Source organism: Littorina saxatilis, linkage group LG17, assembly GCF_037325665.1.
Source record: "Littorina saxatilis isolate snail1 linkage group LG17, US_GU_Lsax_2.0, whole genome shotgun sequence".
NCBI lineage: Eukaryota > Metazoa > Mollusca > Gastropoda > Littorinimorpha > Littorinidae > Littorina > Littorina saxatilis.
In genome coordinates, this window is record NC_090261.1 from 63,778,717 (window position 1) to 63,797,980 (window position 19,264).

General features: G+C 41.5%; 1 protein-coding gene across 1 annotated transcript in view; it reads left to right on the forward strand.

Moving 5' to 3' along the window:
* Positions 1–4,478: 4,478 nt before the first annotated feature.
* LOC138953353 (histone-lysine N-methyltransferase trithorax-like) overlaps positions 4,479–19,264 on the forward strand; it is a 35,460-nt gene continuing 20,674 nt past the window's right edge. The window contains exon 1 of the mRNA XM_070325151.1: positions 4,479–4,704. Coding sequence (XP_070181252.1) covers positions 4,479–4,704 — 226 coding nt within the window. The remainder of the gene's footprint in view (positions 4,705–19,264) is intronic.

Consider the following 19,264-nt stretch of genomic DNA (forward strand, 5'->3'; position numbering starts at 1 on the left):
GAGCGTGTTTGTTATAAACCTTTAAAAAAGCATCATGCCAATATCCAAAAGCTTCGTCCGGATCAGTCAAATTATAAACATTTTCAAGTGGGGAGTGCAACAAATCCTCAAGAAAATCTTCCTCATTAAATTTGGAAAACGAACGATATGTTTTTGTTTTGTGACCAGCGTGAGGGACTTTTACACCTTTACGGGACCAGGTGACACACACGGGGTAATGGTCACTGCAGCCGTGTATTGGAACACAAACTTCAGCTATATGGTGTAAATGAGATACGTATACATGGTCAATAAGCGTTTTTGAAGTGTTTGTTACCCTTGTGGGGGTTTGCACAACCTGATTTAAATTATAACATTCAAATATATCCAACCATACCTTATTTGGTTTAAGTAAATCAATGTTAAAATCACCAAGGATTACTGTTTCTTTTCCCTCGAGTAAAACTGCGTCTAACATAGAAGAGAGATTATCCCTCCAGTTCACTCGTTCAGATGGGTTCCTGTAGCAGAAACCAAGTTGTATCGCTGGGGCTCTTTTCAATTTTACTTCTATCCACACTGATTCAACATGGTGTTGCTCTAGGTGGGTAAGGCGTGTAAAAGTTATGGAATCACTGATATAAAGTAACACTCCAGTTTCTGTGTGTGTCTGTGCATCTCTGCGTAAAGTTGACATAACCCGGGATTGTGAGCTCAGAGTCTGCTACTTTACTCGACAGCCTAGACTCTGACAATCCAAAAATATGAAAAGGTTTACCAGAGTTATAAAGGATTGACGAGATGTCTGCTAACTTATTAATGGCATGATTTATGTTTAGGTGTCCAATTCGCATGCCCTCTTTTGTGGGCCATGCACTGCGACAGTTCATCATACGATGTGGTTAATCTGTCAGTAAGAAAATTACTAAAATATACAAAAGAAGAAATGCACAAGAAAATCTGAAGAAAATATAATGAAAATAAAAATAGTAATGACACCGTTTATATAATGGAATTTAAAAGAAACCGCAACTAAAAACTAAGTACTAATACGTCAGAAGGCACGTCAAACCGGAGGTAGCAACAAATATATTTCTCTTCGTTCAGGCACTCAGTCTATGATTAGGTGCAAGAGAAACTTGGAAAGTCCTTTTTAGTCCCAAGCAGAAGAAAATTACATCTGTGTCATATGGAAAATACTGTTTTCTGCTTTCTTAGACTAGCAGTAGCACGAAAAACATGTATTAAGCTATAGTCACAGTCCTTGAAAACGTCACTCACACACTGTTCTTCAAAACGGTGCACAACTTGGTCTGTCCTTCCAGCAGATGACTATGACACCTGTATCCTGCTGTCTCTCTGAAAATAGTGATTCCTGCTTACATAGCTAGCCAGGAAAAAAGTGATTCCTGCTTACGTAGCTAGCCAGGAAATAGTGATTCCTGTTTACATAGCTATCCAGGAAATAGTGATTCCTGCTTACATAGCTAGCCAGGAAATAGTGATTCCTGCTTACATAGCTAGCCAGGAAAATAGTGATTCCTGCTTACATAGCTAGCCAGGAAAATAGTGATTCCTGCTTACATAGCTAGCCAGGAAATAGTGATTCCTGCTTACATAGCTAGCCAGGAAATAGTGATTCCTGCTTACATAGCTAGCCAGGAAATAGTGATTCCTGCTTACATAGCTAGCCAGGAAATAGTGATTCCTGCTTACATAGCTAGCCAGGAAAAAAGTATACACTGAGTCAATGTTCTTCAAAACGTAACAACACGCCGTGGAGACACTATTAAAGTTCACGCGAACATCAACTATGAGTATAATCGTAGTTGATAAAACTGATGGAGGATAGGAGGCCGTGTCTGTGCAAACACAGATTCCGCTGTGGGTAGATGTCAATCATTTTTTGATTGGAGAGGGAGGGGGAGGGGGAGGGGGGAGAGGGAGGGAGGGGGGAGAGAGGGAGGGGGAGGGAGATCACAAGCCACACAGTGATCAGATCATGTCGGTCTATGTCAATCATCTGGCAGTGAGAGCGCTGTGAGAGGTGTCAAATGGCTGTCAGGAACCACACGTGGGCGGTACAGAGGCACTTGAACCATCTCTTCGCTGTCGTCTTGTCTCCCTGCCTTTGGGGGAAAGGTAACCGCACGTTTATGTAGGGCTGTATCTAGACTGTGGGGTTGGGGGGCACTGGGTTCCGGAAGAAGGAACAAGTGTCCTGGGATCATAACACACAGCAGCGCTATGGGGACAGATAACTTAACACTGACAGCGCTATGGGGACAGATAACTTAACACTGACAGCGCTATGGGGACAGATAACTTAACACTGACAGCGCTATGGGGAGAGATAACTTAACACTGACAGCGCTATGGGAACAGATAACGTAACACTGACAGCGCTATGGGGACAGATAACTTAACACTGACAGCGCTATGGGGACAGATAACGTAACACTGACAGCGCTGATAACTTAACACTGACAGCGCTATGGGGACAGATAACTTAACACTGACAGCGCTATGGGGACAGATAACGTAACACTGACAGCGCTATGGGGACAGATAACTTAACACTGACAGCGCTATGGGGACAGATAACGTAACACTAACAGCGCTTTACATGTTGTCCTGAACTTGGATCTGTAGGTTTCGGCTGTGAGTTCGTAATGTCTGAACACGGCGTCCTTGACTTTGTCAAAATCCTGAGCATCTTCTGCCGACAAGCGAGCAACAGCATCACGCGCCTTGTTCAAGTTGTGTAGTCGCGTAATGCATGATTAGTCGTTTCCATACGATAATCATTTCAAGGACCGCATGTCCCACGGAGAGAGAGCAGCAGGGAGTTGGTTATTGATCGCCTTACGCGCTGTATTGACACAGCTACAACCCTCCGACCCCTTTACTCTTCTTAAAGTCCTTCCCGTCTTCTGCTTACCATCTCACACATGCAAGGACTTTAAAATAGGATCACCATAACAATGACAGTACGTAGAGACCAAGGGTAGAGACTTATTTTAGCAGAATGGAAAATACAACTTCGGAACCCACTCTATCATCTTTCGCGAATGCCTCATGAAAAGTGCCATCGGACATGACAGCCTCTGACGTCACCAAGCCATAAGAGAACATTACGGAGTGCAGACGAGTCAATAAAGAATCCAGCAGAGTGCCATCACGGCGGCCATGTGAGGTGAGGAGGGAAGGTGATACGACTTTCCATTCCCCTGCCAGCACTTCTCTCGCTTCCATAGCCTCTGGCCGGCAATCACGCACACTTTGGACGCCATACACTGAGTTATATATATCTGTGGCCATATACCGCCGTTCTATCAGCCCGGCACTCATCGTTAGTATCCGATTCTCCCAGCGTGCTTTATGTTTCCTGTCTGTGCTTCCGCTGTAATGGCTTCTGTCGCTTTTTTTCTGACTTTCCTGTTTGTTTTTCGTCTGTCGCTGGCCGTTCTTTGTGAATGTTGAATTGACGGACAGCAGAGAAACACACACAGATACAAAAACAAATAATTATACAACACAGCCATGAAAGTCCATCAAATGATGTACTCGCCCTTGACTAGTGATTCTGAAAATGTATTAGCCAGAGAGCAAACTTTACTAGCCAAACCAACTGTTTGTTTCAGCAACTGTACTCGCATTTGGCGAGTCACACACACACACACACACACACACACACACACACACACACACACACACACACACACACACACACACACACACACACATGGCAGTGATGAAAATGCCATGACCTAATAAATGCCTAACACATTCACACTCGAGACCTCATCAAGATGGCATAAAATGAATACGACTGGCACCAGCAGCAGTCGACCACTGACCGGGAGGGCCCTTTGGGGGATGGAGGGCCCTTTGGGGGATGGGGGGGGGGGGGGGCAGAGAAAGCAAAGTCATGTCGTGCCCATAACAGGCTGTCACATGTTCCGAGTCGGCCAATCAACTACAGAGCTACGGACGCCGGGTGCATGGCACGGGTGGTTACTAGAGAACTCCTGCTTCATTGGTGTTAGGGAAAGGAAGGTCCTACAACGTGTGTGTGTGTGTGTGTGTGTGTATGTGTGTGTGTGTGTGTATGTGTGTGTATGTGTATGTGTGTGTGTGTGTATGTGTGTGTGTGTGTGAGAGAGAGAGAGAGAGAGAGAGAGAGAGAGACAGACAGACAGACAGACAGACACACAGACACACAGACACACAGACAGACAGACAGACAGAGAAGGAGAGAGAGATTTGAAATATGAGCTATTTTTCGGAACAACTGTATTGTTTGCCATGCTCAGCAAGAATGTATGTTTGCCATTGTAACCGAGAAAGAACACAATTGACTGAGCAGACAATATTTCTTTGAGTGCATATATTGATTTCCGCGGTGCTTCAAGTTTGACGAAGGGCAGAACAGCGACCATACATTGCGCAAGTGAGCCGCACCCACATTGAAAGGCACAGTCCTTCCCGGGTACAGCATGCTGCTCACCATCTGGGCTTTGGACAGCTTGTACATGGGTCAAGGCAGGGCTCCCCAGAGTGCTTTGGACAGCTTGTACATGGGTCAAGGCAGGGCTCCCCAGAGTGCTTTGGACAGCTTGTACATGGGTCAAGGCAGGGCTCCCCAGAGTGCTTTGGACAGCTTGTACATGGGTCAAGGCAGGGCTCCCCAGAGTGCTTTGGACAGCTTGTACATGGGTCAAGGCAGGGCTCGGCTTTGGACAGCTTGCACATGGGTCAAGGCAGGGCTCCCCAGAGTGCTTTGGACAGCTTGTACATGGGTCAAGGCAGGGCTCCCTAGAGTGCTTTGGACAGCTTGTACATGGGTCAAGGCAGGGCTCGGCTTTGGACAGCTTGTACATGGGTCAAGGCAGGGCTCGGCTTTGGACAGCTTGTACATGGGTCAAGGCAGGGCTCGGCTTTGGACAGCTTGCACATGGGTCAAGGCAGGGCTCGGCTTTGGACAGCTTGTACATGGGTCAAGGCAGGGCTCGGCTTTGGACAGCTTGTACATGGGTCAAGGCAGGGCTCCGCGTTGGACAGCTTGTACATGGGTCAAGGCAGGGCTCGGCTTTGGACAGCTTCTACATGGGTCAAGGCAGGGCTCGGCTTTGGACAGCTTGTACATGGGTCAAGGCAGGGCTCCCCAGGGTGCGCGTCCCTGCGTCCTATACGCACTAGAAGCCGAAAAGACGAACTACAAATTGATGTAGGTGGTACCGCGACGCACTCAATGTTAAAAGAGCGGGTCCTAGGACGCACTTAATTATTGTGCGTACCGTAGATACTTTTTCAGACTGCAATCGTCAGCTTTTGTACACAGTACACTAAGCGTGACAACAATGTTGTATAAGTACTCCGGGACTTTTCGGATTTTGTACCCTTCGGACCCTCTAAAATTCTACAGTGGGGTCTAAAATTCTACAGTGGGGTCTAAACATTGAAAGTGGGGGTCCCGGGAGCCTTTAGGAGAGGCTTCTATGGGAAGCCCGGTTAAGGCCCTCCCTCCACGTGGACACATACACATCATCAACACCCTGAAAGCTTTCTGTGCAGCGGGTGATTTTTTTTAAAGAATTAATTTATCTAAAGCCACCGGTGTCAATCGGCGAAATTAATTCATCAAAACATTCCAACTCCGGAAAGAGAGCGATGAGGATGGTGAGTTGTTGGTATGTGACCGAGTGGAGGGACGGTCTTATCCTGGCTGGTACTGAGATGATCAGGGTGGTGAGTTGTTGGTATGTGACCGAGTGGAGGGACCGTCTTATCCTGGCTGGTACTGAGATGATCAGGGTGGTGAGTTGTTGGTATGTGACCGAGTGGAGGGACCGTCTTATCCTGGCTGGTACTGAGATGATCAGCCCAACTCTTTACACGGGAAGGGTTGTACCTTTAAACATTGAGTACACCAATTCTTTTCAAAACGTTGAACTCGTCCTGTTTAGAGATAAGCAGGAACCCAATACAAACAGGTTGAAGCTAATGAAATTGGGCTTTAAAGATAAGCAGGAACCCAATACAAACAGGTTGAAGCTACTGAAATTGGGCTTTAAAGATAAGCAGGAACCCAATACAAACAGGTTGAAGCTACTGAAATTGGGCTTTAAAGATAATCAGGAACCCAATACAAACAGGTTGAAGCTACTGAAATTGGGCTTTAAAGATAAGCAGGAACCCAATACAAACAGGTTGAAGCTACTGAAATTGGGCTTTAAAGATAAGCAGGAACCCAATACAAACAGGTTGAAGCTACTGAAATTGGGCTTTAAAGGCCCTCTCCGCCCCGTGTAAATTGTTCGCATCAACGTCTCAAATCTGGTCAGGCAGCTTCCACATGGGATCAGATCATCCCTCCACTTGGTCACATATCAAAAATTAACAGCGCGGGCAATCTTCTGTGCACAGATTTTTTTTAAAATAATGAATTTTGCAAAAGGCGCTGGAGCTTTTTCGGAAATCAATTCATTAAAATTTTAACTCACCACAGCATGCAGTCATGGTGTTCATTTTTGGTAAGTGACAAAGTGGAGGGATGGTCTTATTCTATGTAAAAGCATGACCAGATCTGATACAGTGAGACGAAACTGGCCTTTAAATGTAAGCCAGTTTGTGGGCGTTGTGTCTGTCTCTGCCTGCCATACATTGCCAGATGACTGTCGAATCGGGTGTCGCTTTGTAGCGTCCCAATAAAATATGCTAACGCATGTTTTTGTCTCATATATAATATATAGACAATATATATATTTTTTTTTAAAGCTAGTTTACGTGTGAATTGTATTCCACCTTTTTTTCTTCTATTTAATGCAAAGTTGATATTTGTCCTGCATTTTTAACGAGAGTCTGGCGAAGGCGTTGGGCGTCAGCTTTCTCAAAACAATGCCTTGTCAGAGAAAGTTAAAAAAAGAAAAAATTGAGAATAAAAGTAATCCAGCCATTCATTTCAAATATTGCATTATAAACTGTCAAATTGATTTCATTTCCGTTTTCTATTTATAAACACACACAGAGTAATGTGCTTCTGCTTTGTGACGCGACACAGCGCTGACTGTTGGCTGCCATTGATGGTAAACATCGCCTTTGTGGCTTTTCTCTTGCCCATAGTGCGTGCTTAGCCATACCTAAACAACAAAACTACTGAAAACAGACTGACTGACAGACAGACACTAAAACACGCACGCACACACGCACGCACACACACACACACACACACACTCACAAACACACACACACACACACACACGCACGCACACACACACACACACACACACACGCACGCACGCACATACGTACGCACATACACTCGCACGCACACACACGCACACACACACACACACACACACACACACACACACACACACACACACAAGCGAATGATGGTGCCCCTGCACGTCAGGGAAGATATAATTGATAATATTAATCTTCTGTGTTCGTGGTTTGTTTGTTTGTTTTCTTAACGCCCAGCCGACCAGGAAGGGCCATATCAGGGCGGTGCTGCTTTGACATATTACGTGCGCCACACACAAGACAGAAGTCGCAGCACAGGCTTCATGTCTCACCCAGTCACATTATTCTGACACCGGACCAACCAGTCCTAGCACTAACCCCATAATGCCAGACGCCAGGCGGAGCAGCCACTAGATTGCCAGTCTTAAAGTCTTAGGTATGACCCGCACGGGGTTCGAACCCACGACCTCCCGATCACGGGGCAGACGCCTTACCACTAGGCCAACCGTGCCGGTCTGCTGTGTTCGTGGTTTCTCTACCTTCCCATATAAGGTTAAGGTATCATTAAGTCATGTGAGGTTACCCTCATGGAAGGCCAGGTAGCTTTATCCCGGGATCTATTGGATATAGGTCGCTGTCTTGGTGAATGGTAGGTCGTCCACCAAAATAAGTCTAGAAGTGCACGTGCAATTCGTATCACACTCCCTGTGCTGTGGAGATGTTTGAGGCGTCTGCAGGTAATATGCAGCGTCCTTAACTCGTCTTTGTGATGACGATTCATGCTCCTCTCGTATCACCTTCTCTCCATCGCGTGTTCACTTGCTTTCACAACTTTTGGACGAAAGCAGGCAAACGGCAACAACTTGATTCGGCTCCTAGCTCCAAGGGAGCTAAGCATGGCGAAGGTTCTGTCGTTTGAAAGTGGTTTTTTCCCTTGTTTCCCTCGTTGCCCAAAAGCTGAACATTAACACTGAATTTCCCCGGTTGTGTCTCTATACCTGTCCGTCTGTTTTACTGTCTGTCAGTCCGTCTGTTTTACTGTCTGTCAGTCTGTCTGTTTTACTGTCTGTCAGTCTGTCTGTCTTTCTGCCTGTCTGTCTGTCCGCACATCTCTGTCTCTGTCCATTTCTTTGTAATTTCATCTGGCTCCGGTTCTTGTATGCCCCCCTCTCTCCCTCACACCCTCTCTGCACGTCTGTCCTGCTGGTATTTCTGTCTGTGTGTACTTCTCTGTGACTAATCTAATATGGTTTAAGAATAAACAAGTAAAGAAAACAACTGCTACACGTCTAGAGATACACATAAGTAGAAACACGTTAAACATGTACATATAGAATGCAATGCCTAGAGAAAAAAATGCGATTTAATAATAGAAGATGCAGAAGAGGAAGAAGAAGATGAAGAAGAAGAAGAAGAAAAAGAAGAAGACATCCCAATAACCTTTTCTCGGCCTTGGTCAAGGCCAGGCCTTGCCGGGGGAGGTCTTGTCATTAACAATGTATGTATGGTTGGTCGATGTGACTAAAAGTAGCAGAGCTGGGGCAGTGAGTTATTCAATGGTACACTGAGCGGATACAAATAAAAAACGCTGGCGCTGGACCCGAGTACTCTTCAGAATGGCTCGCTCCCCCAGTATGAAAGTTTTTGTCTTGTGCACGTGGATTTAAAAAAAAAAAAAAAAAAAAAAAAAATAATTTTACACAATTAAAAAAATTATTACAGTAAAATAAAACATTAAAACGTTCATAATAAACAATAGTAAACAAGAAAAAAAAATTAGACCGCTCATGCCGGGAATCGAACCCGGATCACTTTGGCCATAGTCGGACGCGCTTTCCATCAAGCCATTGGCAGTGAACTCAAATGACTAGACTGCTAACGTTGCTGCTTCATAAAATTAGGTCGCGCAGTGGCACACGCACGCAAAGCACGCACGCACGCAAAGCCTGGTTGTCGCTGGCTGACTGGGCGGTTCTATGAGCCCATGAGCGATACGCATGCTTTTCATGACGCACGGGTTCGGCTGTTCTATCAGCTCAATGGCTGGCTGTCGCTCCGATTGAATTCGTCCAACCGTCAAGAACTTTTGTGTTTTTTGGGGCATTTAGGTCCCAGGTAACATTATGAAGTTTTAATACGATCAATCGGACCTATTATCAAGTTAGTGTATCAACTTTTGAACGAACTGCGCCCAGTAGTTTCCCAGCTATAAGCTGTTAAGTCGAGACAGACAGACAGACAGATACACAGACAGACACACAATTAAAGTCTGCAGGACCCTCCTACTGCGTACTCGGGGATAATCTTATCTTACCTTGGCCTTTCTGTTTCCCCTGTCTCTTTCTCATTTTTCTGTGTGTGTGCGTGCGTGCGTGCGTGTCCGTGTGTGCGTGCGTGCGTGTCTGTGTGTGTGTGTGTGACCAGGGGCGGAGCAGTTAAGCCCGGGGGGGGGGGGGGGGGGGGGGGGGGGTTACAACCTGGGGTCCAGGGGTCGGTAGAGGTGGGGTACTGTGGCAAAGCCCCCCTGAAGCTGAAGAATTTTAGCTAACTTATAAACAATTTGTGGCTTATCCTTGATTTTAAACAGGATCAACAGACTGGTGTCAGCAGCCACTCATTATTTCTTTTAAAGTTAGTATTAAATAATGGCAATTTATCTTCCATGATATCTGCTCCCGACATCATATAGTATGGTTAGAAGGAAGACATGTCGCATGGGAGTGGCAGTTAAAACTGTACAAAAATGATACTGATTAAACAATTAACACTTCCACCGGAGAGAAAGGGAGAATGTACGTTCTGGCTCACCGATTCCGACAGACCCTAAATATTAACGCAAAATAGGCTTCTGGACTAAACTTTTACTAAAATGAAACATGCGACAAAATCAGAAAAATACTGCATAAATCCATACAAAAAAAATACAGTAAAGTAAGGTTGTTTTGAACCAATGCCGGGTCTGTCGGAATCAGTAACCCAGAACGTACATTCTCCCTTTCTCTTATACAACATTCTTAAGCTCAATACGCTCTCTCATTTACAAACTTTACTTCATATGTTCTTTCACTGTTAGAATTATATCTGATACATGCAATGTGACTGTCTAAACGAATAGTTAACTCTTTACAAGTGATTCTATTTTTACTTTTTCTTCCCGTCCTATTTGAATCCCCTTTTTTAAAAACTGCTTTTTCAGATCTTCTATATCGAGTGGCTTGTTATATTCAGCTCGTGTTTTTGTTTGAATACTTGCTTTCTTACTTTTGTAGTCATCAAAGTCTGTTTGTATCTGTTTGAATTCTTCGTCAGAAACTTTTGAATCTTCAAGTGCTTTACTGATAGACAGTTTTAGGCTAGACAATTTTGATGATGCAAGAGTGGAAATGGATTCGTGTTTTTCAAGCTTTTTCACAATTTTTTTCATTATAGCTGATGCTATAAATGATAAACCACCAACTGCTGCTGCCACACCACCTAGGATTAGAGAAACTGGAGTCCCTACTCCGGTAGCTAACAGAATTGTTCCCGTTACACCTGCAGCTGATGCAAGGATAGTAGAACCAGTGCTGGCATTAGAAAGGCTGTTGTAAGTTGTTGAGTACTTACGTCTAGCGCGAGAATATTTTTCTAATTCATCTTCTAGTTGTTTTTGTATATTACTAATGTGTGCCAGTCTGAATTGTTGACTTTCTGCTGCACTTTCATCAATATTAGGATAAAGCTTCACACTGCTAGTCATCTTTTTAATGCAAAATATAAAATATTTATCTTAATTCTCACTGGCCAGTGTTTCTGCTAAGCTTTGAAGCTGTTCATTGCTTAACACCTTATCTGTATAGTAGAAAGCAATCAAATCAAGATAAGTAAGATTAATACTTCTTATTTCTGTTAAATTATTTATATCTGCGTTAACAACAACATTTTGGTTTGACGTCTGTTTTTTTATTGTGTTAGAATCCTTTTGAACAGCAATAAATACTCTGACTTCTTCAACATTTAATGGTCTCCAGTTGAGATTTATTCCTCTCATTAGAACAGTGTTTGTGGTTTCTTCCCTTTTCCTGACAACTATATCAAATATCATAGTTGCATTCTGCCCTATTGGAAGCTTGGGTATAAAATCGACAATGGTGTCAGCGTCCTTTTCAACACTTTGTTTTCTGTGAATGAGATAGTTGTTCTTATGGAAAGGTTTAACTGCAACTTCTCCCCTGCTGTTAATCGCAGGAACAAGGCTAACAATTAGTGGTTTAGCATTGATTGACTTACGGAATGTGTCATCTTTTCCAACAAGAGTGTATGGACTCACAAATTCAAACTTCATTTCCCAGTCAATCTTTTTCATAACAGGACTAAGTACCCATTTTTTATTCTGATGTTTCCACATGTAGAATGTGTCATCGACAATTGGATCAGGTACATTAACATCACGGATTTGACCTAGTTTGAGGAATCTTGGTTTCTTTTCATCGTCGATTTCCTTTCTCTTGTAATAACCGGTGTCTGTAAACTCGAATGCATACACTGCACCAACTTCAGCATTGCTCTCAAAGTCGATAGCGTCTGCTAAATCTTTCAACTCTATAGTTGAACATGCAACAGGATAAGCTATTGTAGGTCCACTCGACATTTTAATACTCAATATTTTATGGAACTATTTCCAATGTAATGTTAAACAAACAATCAACTGGTTGTCCACTTTGATTTTTCAGATCAATGTGTAGGAATTCATGACACCCTTCCTCCAAGTCCTTGAACTGAAGTGTCTTAAATGTTGGCACGTGCATTTTACAAAAAGAGGCATCACTCGGTGGAAGAATCCTAAGCAGATCAGAACGCTGATCATTAAACAGATTATAGGATGTGTTAAGCTCTCTCATGTGAACAAACAGTACACTGTTAACATCCATGTCAATGGGACGTGTTCCCTTGTATATTTTTGTAATTCCAAGCATATCAAGGAGTTTGGTTGGAAACTCAACGTTTACTTCTCTAGTTTTGGGCATAGTAAGAGTAGCAATGAGACTTGCATGATTTAAACTCGCTGTAATACCTACTGGAGCAAACAATTCTTTCTCTAAAGTGCAGAAGTCATAGTAACCATCTTCTACAGAATGTGTTTTACCATTAATTCTAACCCAGTTGTTAGCCTTTTTTTTACTGATATTATACCAAGTAACCTTGTACATAATTTCATGCAGTGCAACTTTCATTCTTCCATTTTGATTGTTGATAGGGTTTGCAAGTTTAACTGGCACACTAGTCTTCACATTTGTTAGTGTGATAAACATTTTTTATTCAACAACAAAAATGAGTCAGTATAAATTCAACAAAGATGTTAAATACAAAACTGGACCATATTACAATCCAAAGACTATTTCTTTCCATGAGTTGGACTTTGCTGTAACAGAAACAGAATCCATTCGCGTTAAAGTGCCTGACCCATTCCATTCTTACCTAAATCCCCCAATCAAAAATGATAGTGTTCCAAAGATGTGGAACTCTCACCCAATTCAGTTCTATCAGAATCAGTTAAACTTTGCAATATTCTGTGCAACCACGGGATGTGGAGTGTCCTATGCAGACCACATGAATAATTCAAACTTACTGACAAAGTGTGTGTACACATTTCACGTTTACTATCAGTGCAGGAGAATCTTGTCTGAACTTCAGGCACCAATGCCGCATGAAAAGAGCTGGAACCCATTCAACAATAGGATAAACATGAAAGTGTATGAGCGTCTCTGCAATGAATTCAATATAGATTTTAAGACCGACTTTAGGCAAAAGCAAGACAAAAACCATGGCATGGGAACACTATATTTATGGGGTGTCCACAGGAGGTATAATTTTGATTACTGGCCAGGTCATACATCTTTTTCTTCAAATGTGCAGGTACAGTTAGGATCAATAGAACAACAGCACCACAATGCATGGACTACTTTTATATTAGACACCGGCAAAGGTTTCACTGGATCAGGTGTTGAAAGGATCAATGAATCTATCCGAACATATGCGTGGTGCTTGCTAGGCTCGCAGGCACAGACACGATCAAACATAATGAGAACAAGCACAGGGTTTGGTGCACAGAAACAGTTGTTATCAAATTTAGAAGATGTCATAAACTCTGCAGTTGATCTGCCTTCCAGCATCAAAAGGTATCAAGACTCTCTCCGTTATGCAAGATCAAAAGTTGACTTTGCTGTTGGTAACGGCCTTTACATGTTACCTTCTGATCTCCAGCTGCAGATTGGAACAATAACAAATTATAACAATGAAATCATTATTGCTAGTGACACCCAGCCGCTTGGAAAGGGTGAAGAACTGAATTCAGAAATCAGAACGATGTTACAGCCATATCACAATGAACAGAAACAAAGCGTGACAAGTGAAGATCACGCTGCAGGTGAAGATCATTCTGTCACTAGGGATGATCAAGCTGTTAGTATTAGTGATGATCATGAATCGCAGAAGACTGCTCTAGTAATTGGTGGAGTGGGTGTAGGCTTACTTTTGCTTTATTCTCGTTAGCAGAACACCTGCAATTAAAACTATTAGAGTCCAGAGATGTTCAGCCATGAAACCAACAACTTTACCTGCAAAAGATAACAGCCAGCTAACAATTGAACCAATGATTCCTGGAAGTGCATCCAAAGCTTTTGCTGCTAGTTTCTTTAATAGTTCTGCAATGTGTTTGAGTTGTTTCTTTACCCATCCCGGATCAGATGGAGATGAAGGTGAAGGTGGAGGTGGAGGTGTGACAGTGCCACCTGTGAGTGTTAACACTAATGTGCTTATTGCAAATCCTAACGCAGTTAGTATACTAGCTATTGTGATTCCCTGCTCTCTGAAAAGCGTTCTAATTCTTTCAGCAAGAGTTGTGTCTTCGTAAAGGATTCTTTGAATTGTATTTTTTATTCTGCTGACCTGTGTTCTCAGTTGTTCTCTATTGTTACTTAGAACTTCTAACCTTATGGCTTTCTCCTCCTGCAAATCTTTTAAACGCTTAGAAATTCTGTTTTTTACTTCTTGTTCTAGGTTCAAATCATCAGCATCAGCAAGTTTTTGTTTCTCTTTGTTTATATCTTCATCCAGCTGACCTAGTTTTGACAGATTATTTGCTATTTCACCTCTGATGGTTTGTAGTGATTGATTAAGGGCTTCTATTTCTCTCATAGGTAATAGTTCATGTGGAGTCTTCAGTGAAGTTTCCTCAGAAAAAGAAGTCTCTATCTCTTGTATAAGTTGATCAGCCTCATCTGCAAGTTTATTAAGATCTTGCAATGGAACAGATTCTATTTGAGTAGCAGTTGGTAGTCCTAGTTCTGCTTGTTGAAGTAAGGAAACAACATGGGAAGATGATGACCGTGTGCTAGGCACAATATCTAATTGCCTAAGTCGATTAGCAGTAAGTTTTTGTTTTAGTGAAACTTTTGATAGAAACTTAGCAGGATTAGATTTATATGTAAGTTGGACTTTTTCTCCTTTATCGCTAGTTGTATATAAATGATTTGCTTCCATTTTGAACTGGTTTGGATCTAAAACATCAGGTTCTTCTCCTAAACTTTTGTAGAAATCTCTAACTTTACCTTCCAGAAGTTCATGTCGTGCCACCTCATAATGCAGTGAATGATGGTAGGGAACCAAAGGGATTGCTTCGCTCATGTCGTCCGCTGGCTCAAATAAATCTTCAAATCCACCTTCTGCCATTTGTAACTTATTTTTTATTTTGAAAATAAAAAAAGATGGCACAATCGTTCGGTTCTGTTCTTGATCCTTACAGAAGGCTGAAAGAACCTCTCGGGGTAAAAGGAATAAGGCAAACAGTTATAGTTACAAATAATCCTTCTACTATTGATCAGAATGAAATACTTACTGTTAGGTTTCCTAATCTAGGTAAGAACGATGTTATTGTACCAGGCACTGTAAGACTATCATTCAAATTAGAATTAGAATCTGGCTCAGATGAAAATAGGACTTTGGCTTATAATGTAGGAAGAGCAATTGTGAGGAAGATTACTGTCAAACTGGAAGGGCGGGAAGTGATGTCATTGAATAATGCAGATGTATTTTTAGTTTATGCAGATAATTGGTTAACTGACAATGAAAAGAAAAACAGAGTGTTTCAAGGGATTCAGTCAGACAATGGGATAAAAGTTAGAATAGGAGCCGGAGATAAAGCTGACAACAAAAAAGATAACGCTGTCAATGTTGCTTTTGGAAACAAATTTTGTATTCCACTTGACTTTGAACTCATAAATTCACATCCTCCCTTCTATCAAGGAGCATTGCGTGACAGGCTGTCATACGACCTGACTTTCAATAGTTATGATCGTGTTATGCTTTCACAAGACCCGGAAGCAAAGTATAAGGTGTCTGGAATTTCTTTAGAGTTTGATGTTGTAAACCATCCTGAACTGGCTAGACTTATAGAAAATCAGTACAGTTCTAAGCTGCCTATCTATTATGAAAGAGTGTTGAATCACAGTACACTTTCAAAAAGCCAGGCTGATCCAATCTGGAACATTAACTTGAATACACCAGCTAGGTCAATGAAGGGAATACTTATGTTGTTTGAGGAACCAAAAGATTCATATGAAAGGCAAATAGAAAAGTTTTACAATCCACTAATCAATAGAGTATATTGCACAATTGAAGGGCAGCCAAACCAAATATTTGCATCTGGCATGCTGCCATACCAACACTATGATGAAGCAAGAAAGTACTTTACTGGAGGAAGATTGAAAGACCCAACATCTGATCTTGTGGCTAAAGATCTGCATTTACACGGTGTTGGCGTAGAAGATTTCTTGACAAATAAATATGCGTTATGGCTGGATCTCAGAACAACTGACGACAACAAACTGCATGGAAGTGGAAGGCGAATTGAAAACGGATCAGAAGGAATCACAATACAAATTGAAAAGGAAGTAGGGAGTAGTAGTAAATCAGTTAAGATCTACGTGTTTGTTGTGTCAGATGCGCAGTTAAACATCTCTGAAAGCAGATTACAGGATATTGTTTATTGAACGTGTTAAAATGAAGTATCTAGATTTTCTTCCAAAAGATCCACACTGTTCTTTGATTTGTGGGGCAACAGGTTGCGGCAAAACAAGATATGTTTTGGATTTATTACAGACTGTTTACATAAATCACTTTGAACACATAGTCATATTCTGTCCAACCATAAAGCATAACAGAACATACAAGGAGAGAAAATTCATATGGTCTGATCAAAATATATTTATTGTAAATCCTTCTGATCGTCTAAATGTTTGCTTGGAGCATTATTTCGATCTTTTTCAGAACACACCAACACTGTTTATTATTGATGACTGTGCAGCAGAACGTGACATTGTTAGAAAGAAAAGTGCACTAGCAAAGCTTGCATTCAGTGGACGACATGCATTAATATCAGTTTGGATATTAACACAAAAATACAATGCAGTTCTGAAAGACTTTAGAGAGCAACTCAAAACAATAACATTGTTCTATTCAAAGGACCGTGACAGTTTTGAAGAGTGCCTTCGAGAAAATGATGTCATTGAAAACAAACAGGAGAGAGAAAGAATAAAGAATAATCTGAAATCTTCTAAGCACTCGAAACTGGTTTTAAAAACTGATCAACCAGTTCAGTATGTATGTTTGTAGAAATCCTTGCTAAGTTCTTGTCAAGTTCTTACTCAAGTTCTTACCAAGTTCTTGTCAATTTCTTACTCAAGTTCTTGTCAAGTTCTTACTCAAGTTCTTACTAAGTTCTTACTCAAGTTCTTGTTAAGTTCTTGTTAAGTTCCTACCTAAGTTCTTACTCAAGTTCCTACCTAAGTTCTTGTCAAGTTCTTACTAAGTTCTTGTTAAGTTTTTACTCAAGTTCTTGTTAAGTTCCTACCTAAGTTCTTACTCAAGTTCCTACCTAAGTTCTTGTTAAGTTCCTACCCAAGTTCTTACTCAAGTTTAATTACTAGATTTTTATTTTATTCTGCATCAAAATAAAATGAACTGTGATGAATTGCTGATGCAGACTTCTACAGATATTGAAATCTGTGACAGTAGGACTATACCTGATAAAAAAGAAAGATTGTATTCACTTGCTGTTTGTGGAAAAACAAAACACTACCTTGGGCGGCAGTTAACTGTGGAAGAAGTACAACATCTTTCCTCAGAAGATATAGAAAAGTATCATGGACGGTATGAATCAGTGCTTGGTTCTAAGATGGTTAGAAGTATTGGACAGACTGTTATAGGTTTGTACACAAAGATTTTTGGACATTTTACACCTCTCGACTCGGAGGAAGACTTAACACATGATCTAACTCATGACCCTGTTGTTTCCAAGTCCCTCGAATCTCTTGCCTGTGGCCTGTATTATCGATTTGGTGCTTTATTAGTACCATTTGTTGCTGGATTAATTACTTTCAAACACATTAATTTTCAGAATAAAAAAGATGACGGATCAGTTGAAGCAGACAGTGGAGCAGACGAAAATACCAGAAGTGAACACAGTGACAAAGAAACCTGGTAGAGTAGAAGCAGGAAAAAAACTAGCCGAATGGAACAGACAAAAAAAGTTAAATCAAAAGGCAAAGCAGAACATTATGTCTGAGGTTGAGCAGACACCAAACATTCCTGAAGTGACTAAGGTCACACAAACTGATCAAGAATTAAAATCTTCATTTCTATCATACAGAAAAGTAGCTGTAGCAGCTGTTGTTGGAGGAGGTGGATACTTGCTTTACAAACTTTGGCAAGGCAAATATAAAGTGTCAGAAACACCAAAATCAGAAACACCAAAACCAACAAACAAAGCAGTACAAACAATAAAAAAGCCCACAGTAGTACCTGCAGTGGATTCATTTCATATGGAATAATTTTAATATTTTAATTTTGATAACATAAAAATGAGTTCTGAAAAGACAATAGTTAATCTAGTTTATCACGCTGCAGTGATTGGAGGCTTGAGTGTAGGTTACACAATGCTGGGTAAAAGTCTCCTCAGAATGAAACCAGCCGACTTGGGAAAGTTAGACTTCGAAGACGGTGCTAAACTAATTGGTGTTGTGACAGCTTCCTTTGCAACAAAAGACTTCCTGGTGAAGCAAGGAATTATTCCAGAAAATATAAACATGTAAGACAATAAAATGGCTAGCTTGGTTATGATGGTGGGAGGTGCGATTGTAAATGCGCTTGCATTTTCTGGCAGCAACTATTTGTTTTCTAAACTGCAAAATGGTGAAGAGAGGGAAAGGCACAACAAAGCCATGGAACAACTGGCGAAAGCACAGGATGAATACGAGAAGAAACGAATTGCGCAGTTAGACTTTATGAATGATAAACTCAGGCAGCAAGGACATGCAAACAAAACCTTTGCCAATGTTGATGCAGCCATTCAAGAATACTATCTTGTAACTGGAAAGAAAATGAAGACAAGTGCTCCTCCAAAACTGGGTGACTTTTATCAGCCTTCAGAAGAGCAGAAGGTGGGCGAGATTGTTTTCATTGTTATTGGTATGGCTGTTGTTTACTTTATTGCGCGTGCTGTCAAATCTTAATATTCTGTCATTTAAAAAACCATGAGTGATGCTTTGTTATCTAAAATATATTATTCCCCAAAAGGATACTGGAAAGGAAGAACTGCTATTGACAAGCTCAGTGACGCAGCAGGTGTTTCTCAAGATATAGCAAAGAAATGGTTGTCAAAGCAGGCAGTTTGGCAGATCTATTTACCTGCACCAAGAAAAATTACACGACCACACTTTGTTAACATTAAACCGAATGACACTCATCAAATAGACCTGCTGTATTTACCGCATGACACAGTCAGAAGGAAGAAATATAAGTATGCACTGACTGTAGTTGATGTTGCAACAAGATACAAAGATGCTGAACCGTTGACAGAGAAAAGTGCTATAGCTACAGCTGTTGCCCTGCAAGAAATTTACAGACGTGGACCACTAAAGTATCCCAGAATGATTCAGTGCGATGATGGTAAGGAGTTTAAAGGAGCTGTCAACCAGCTTCTGTTAAAACATCATGTTAC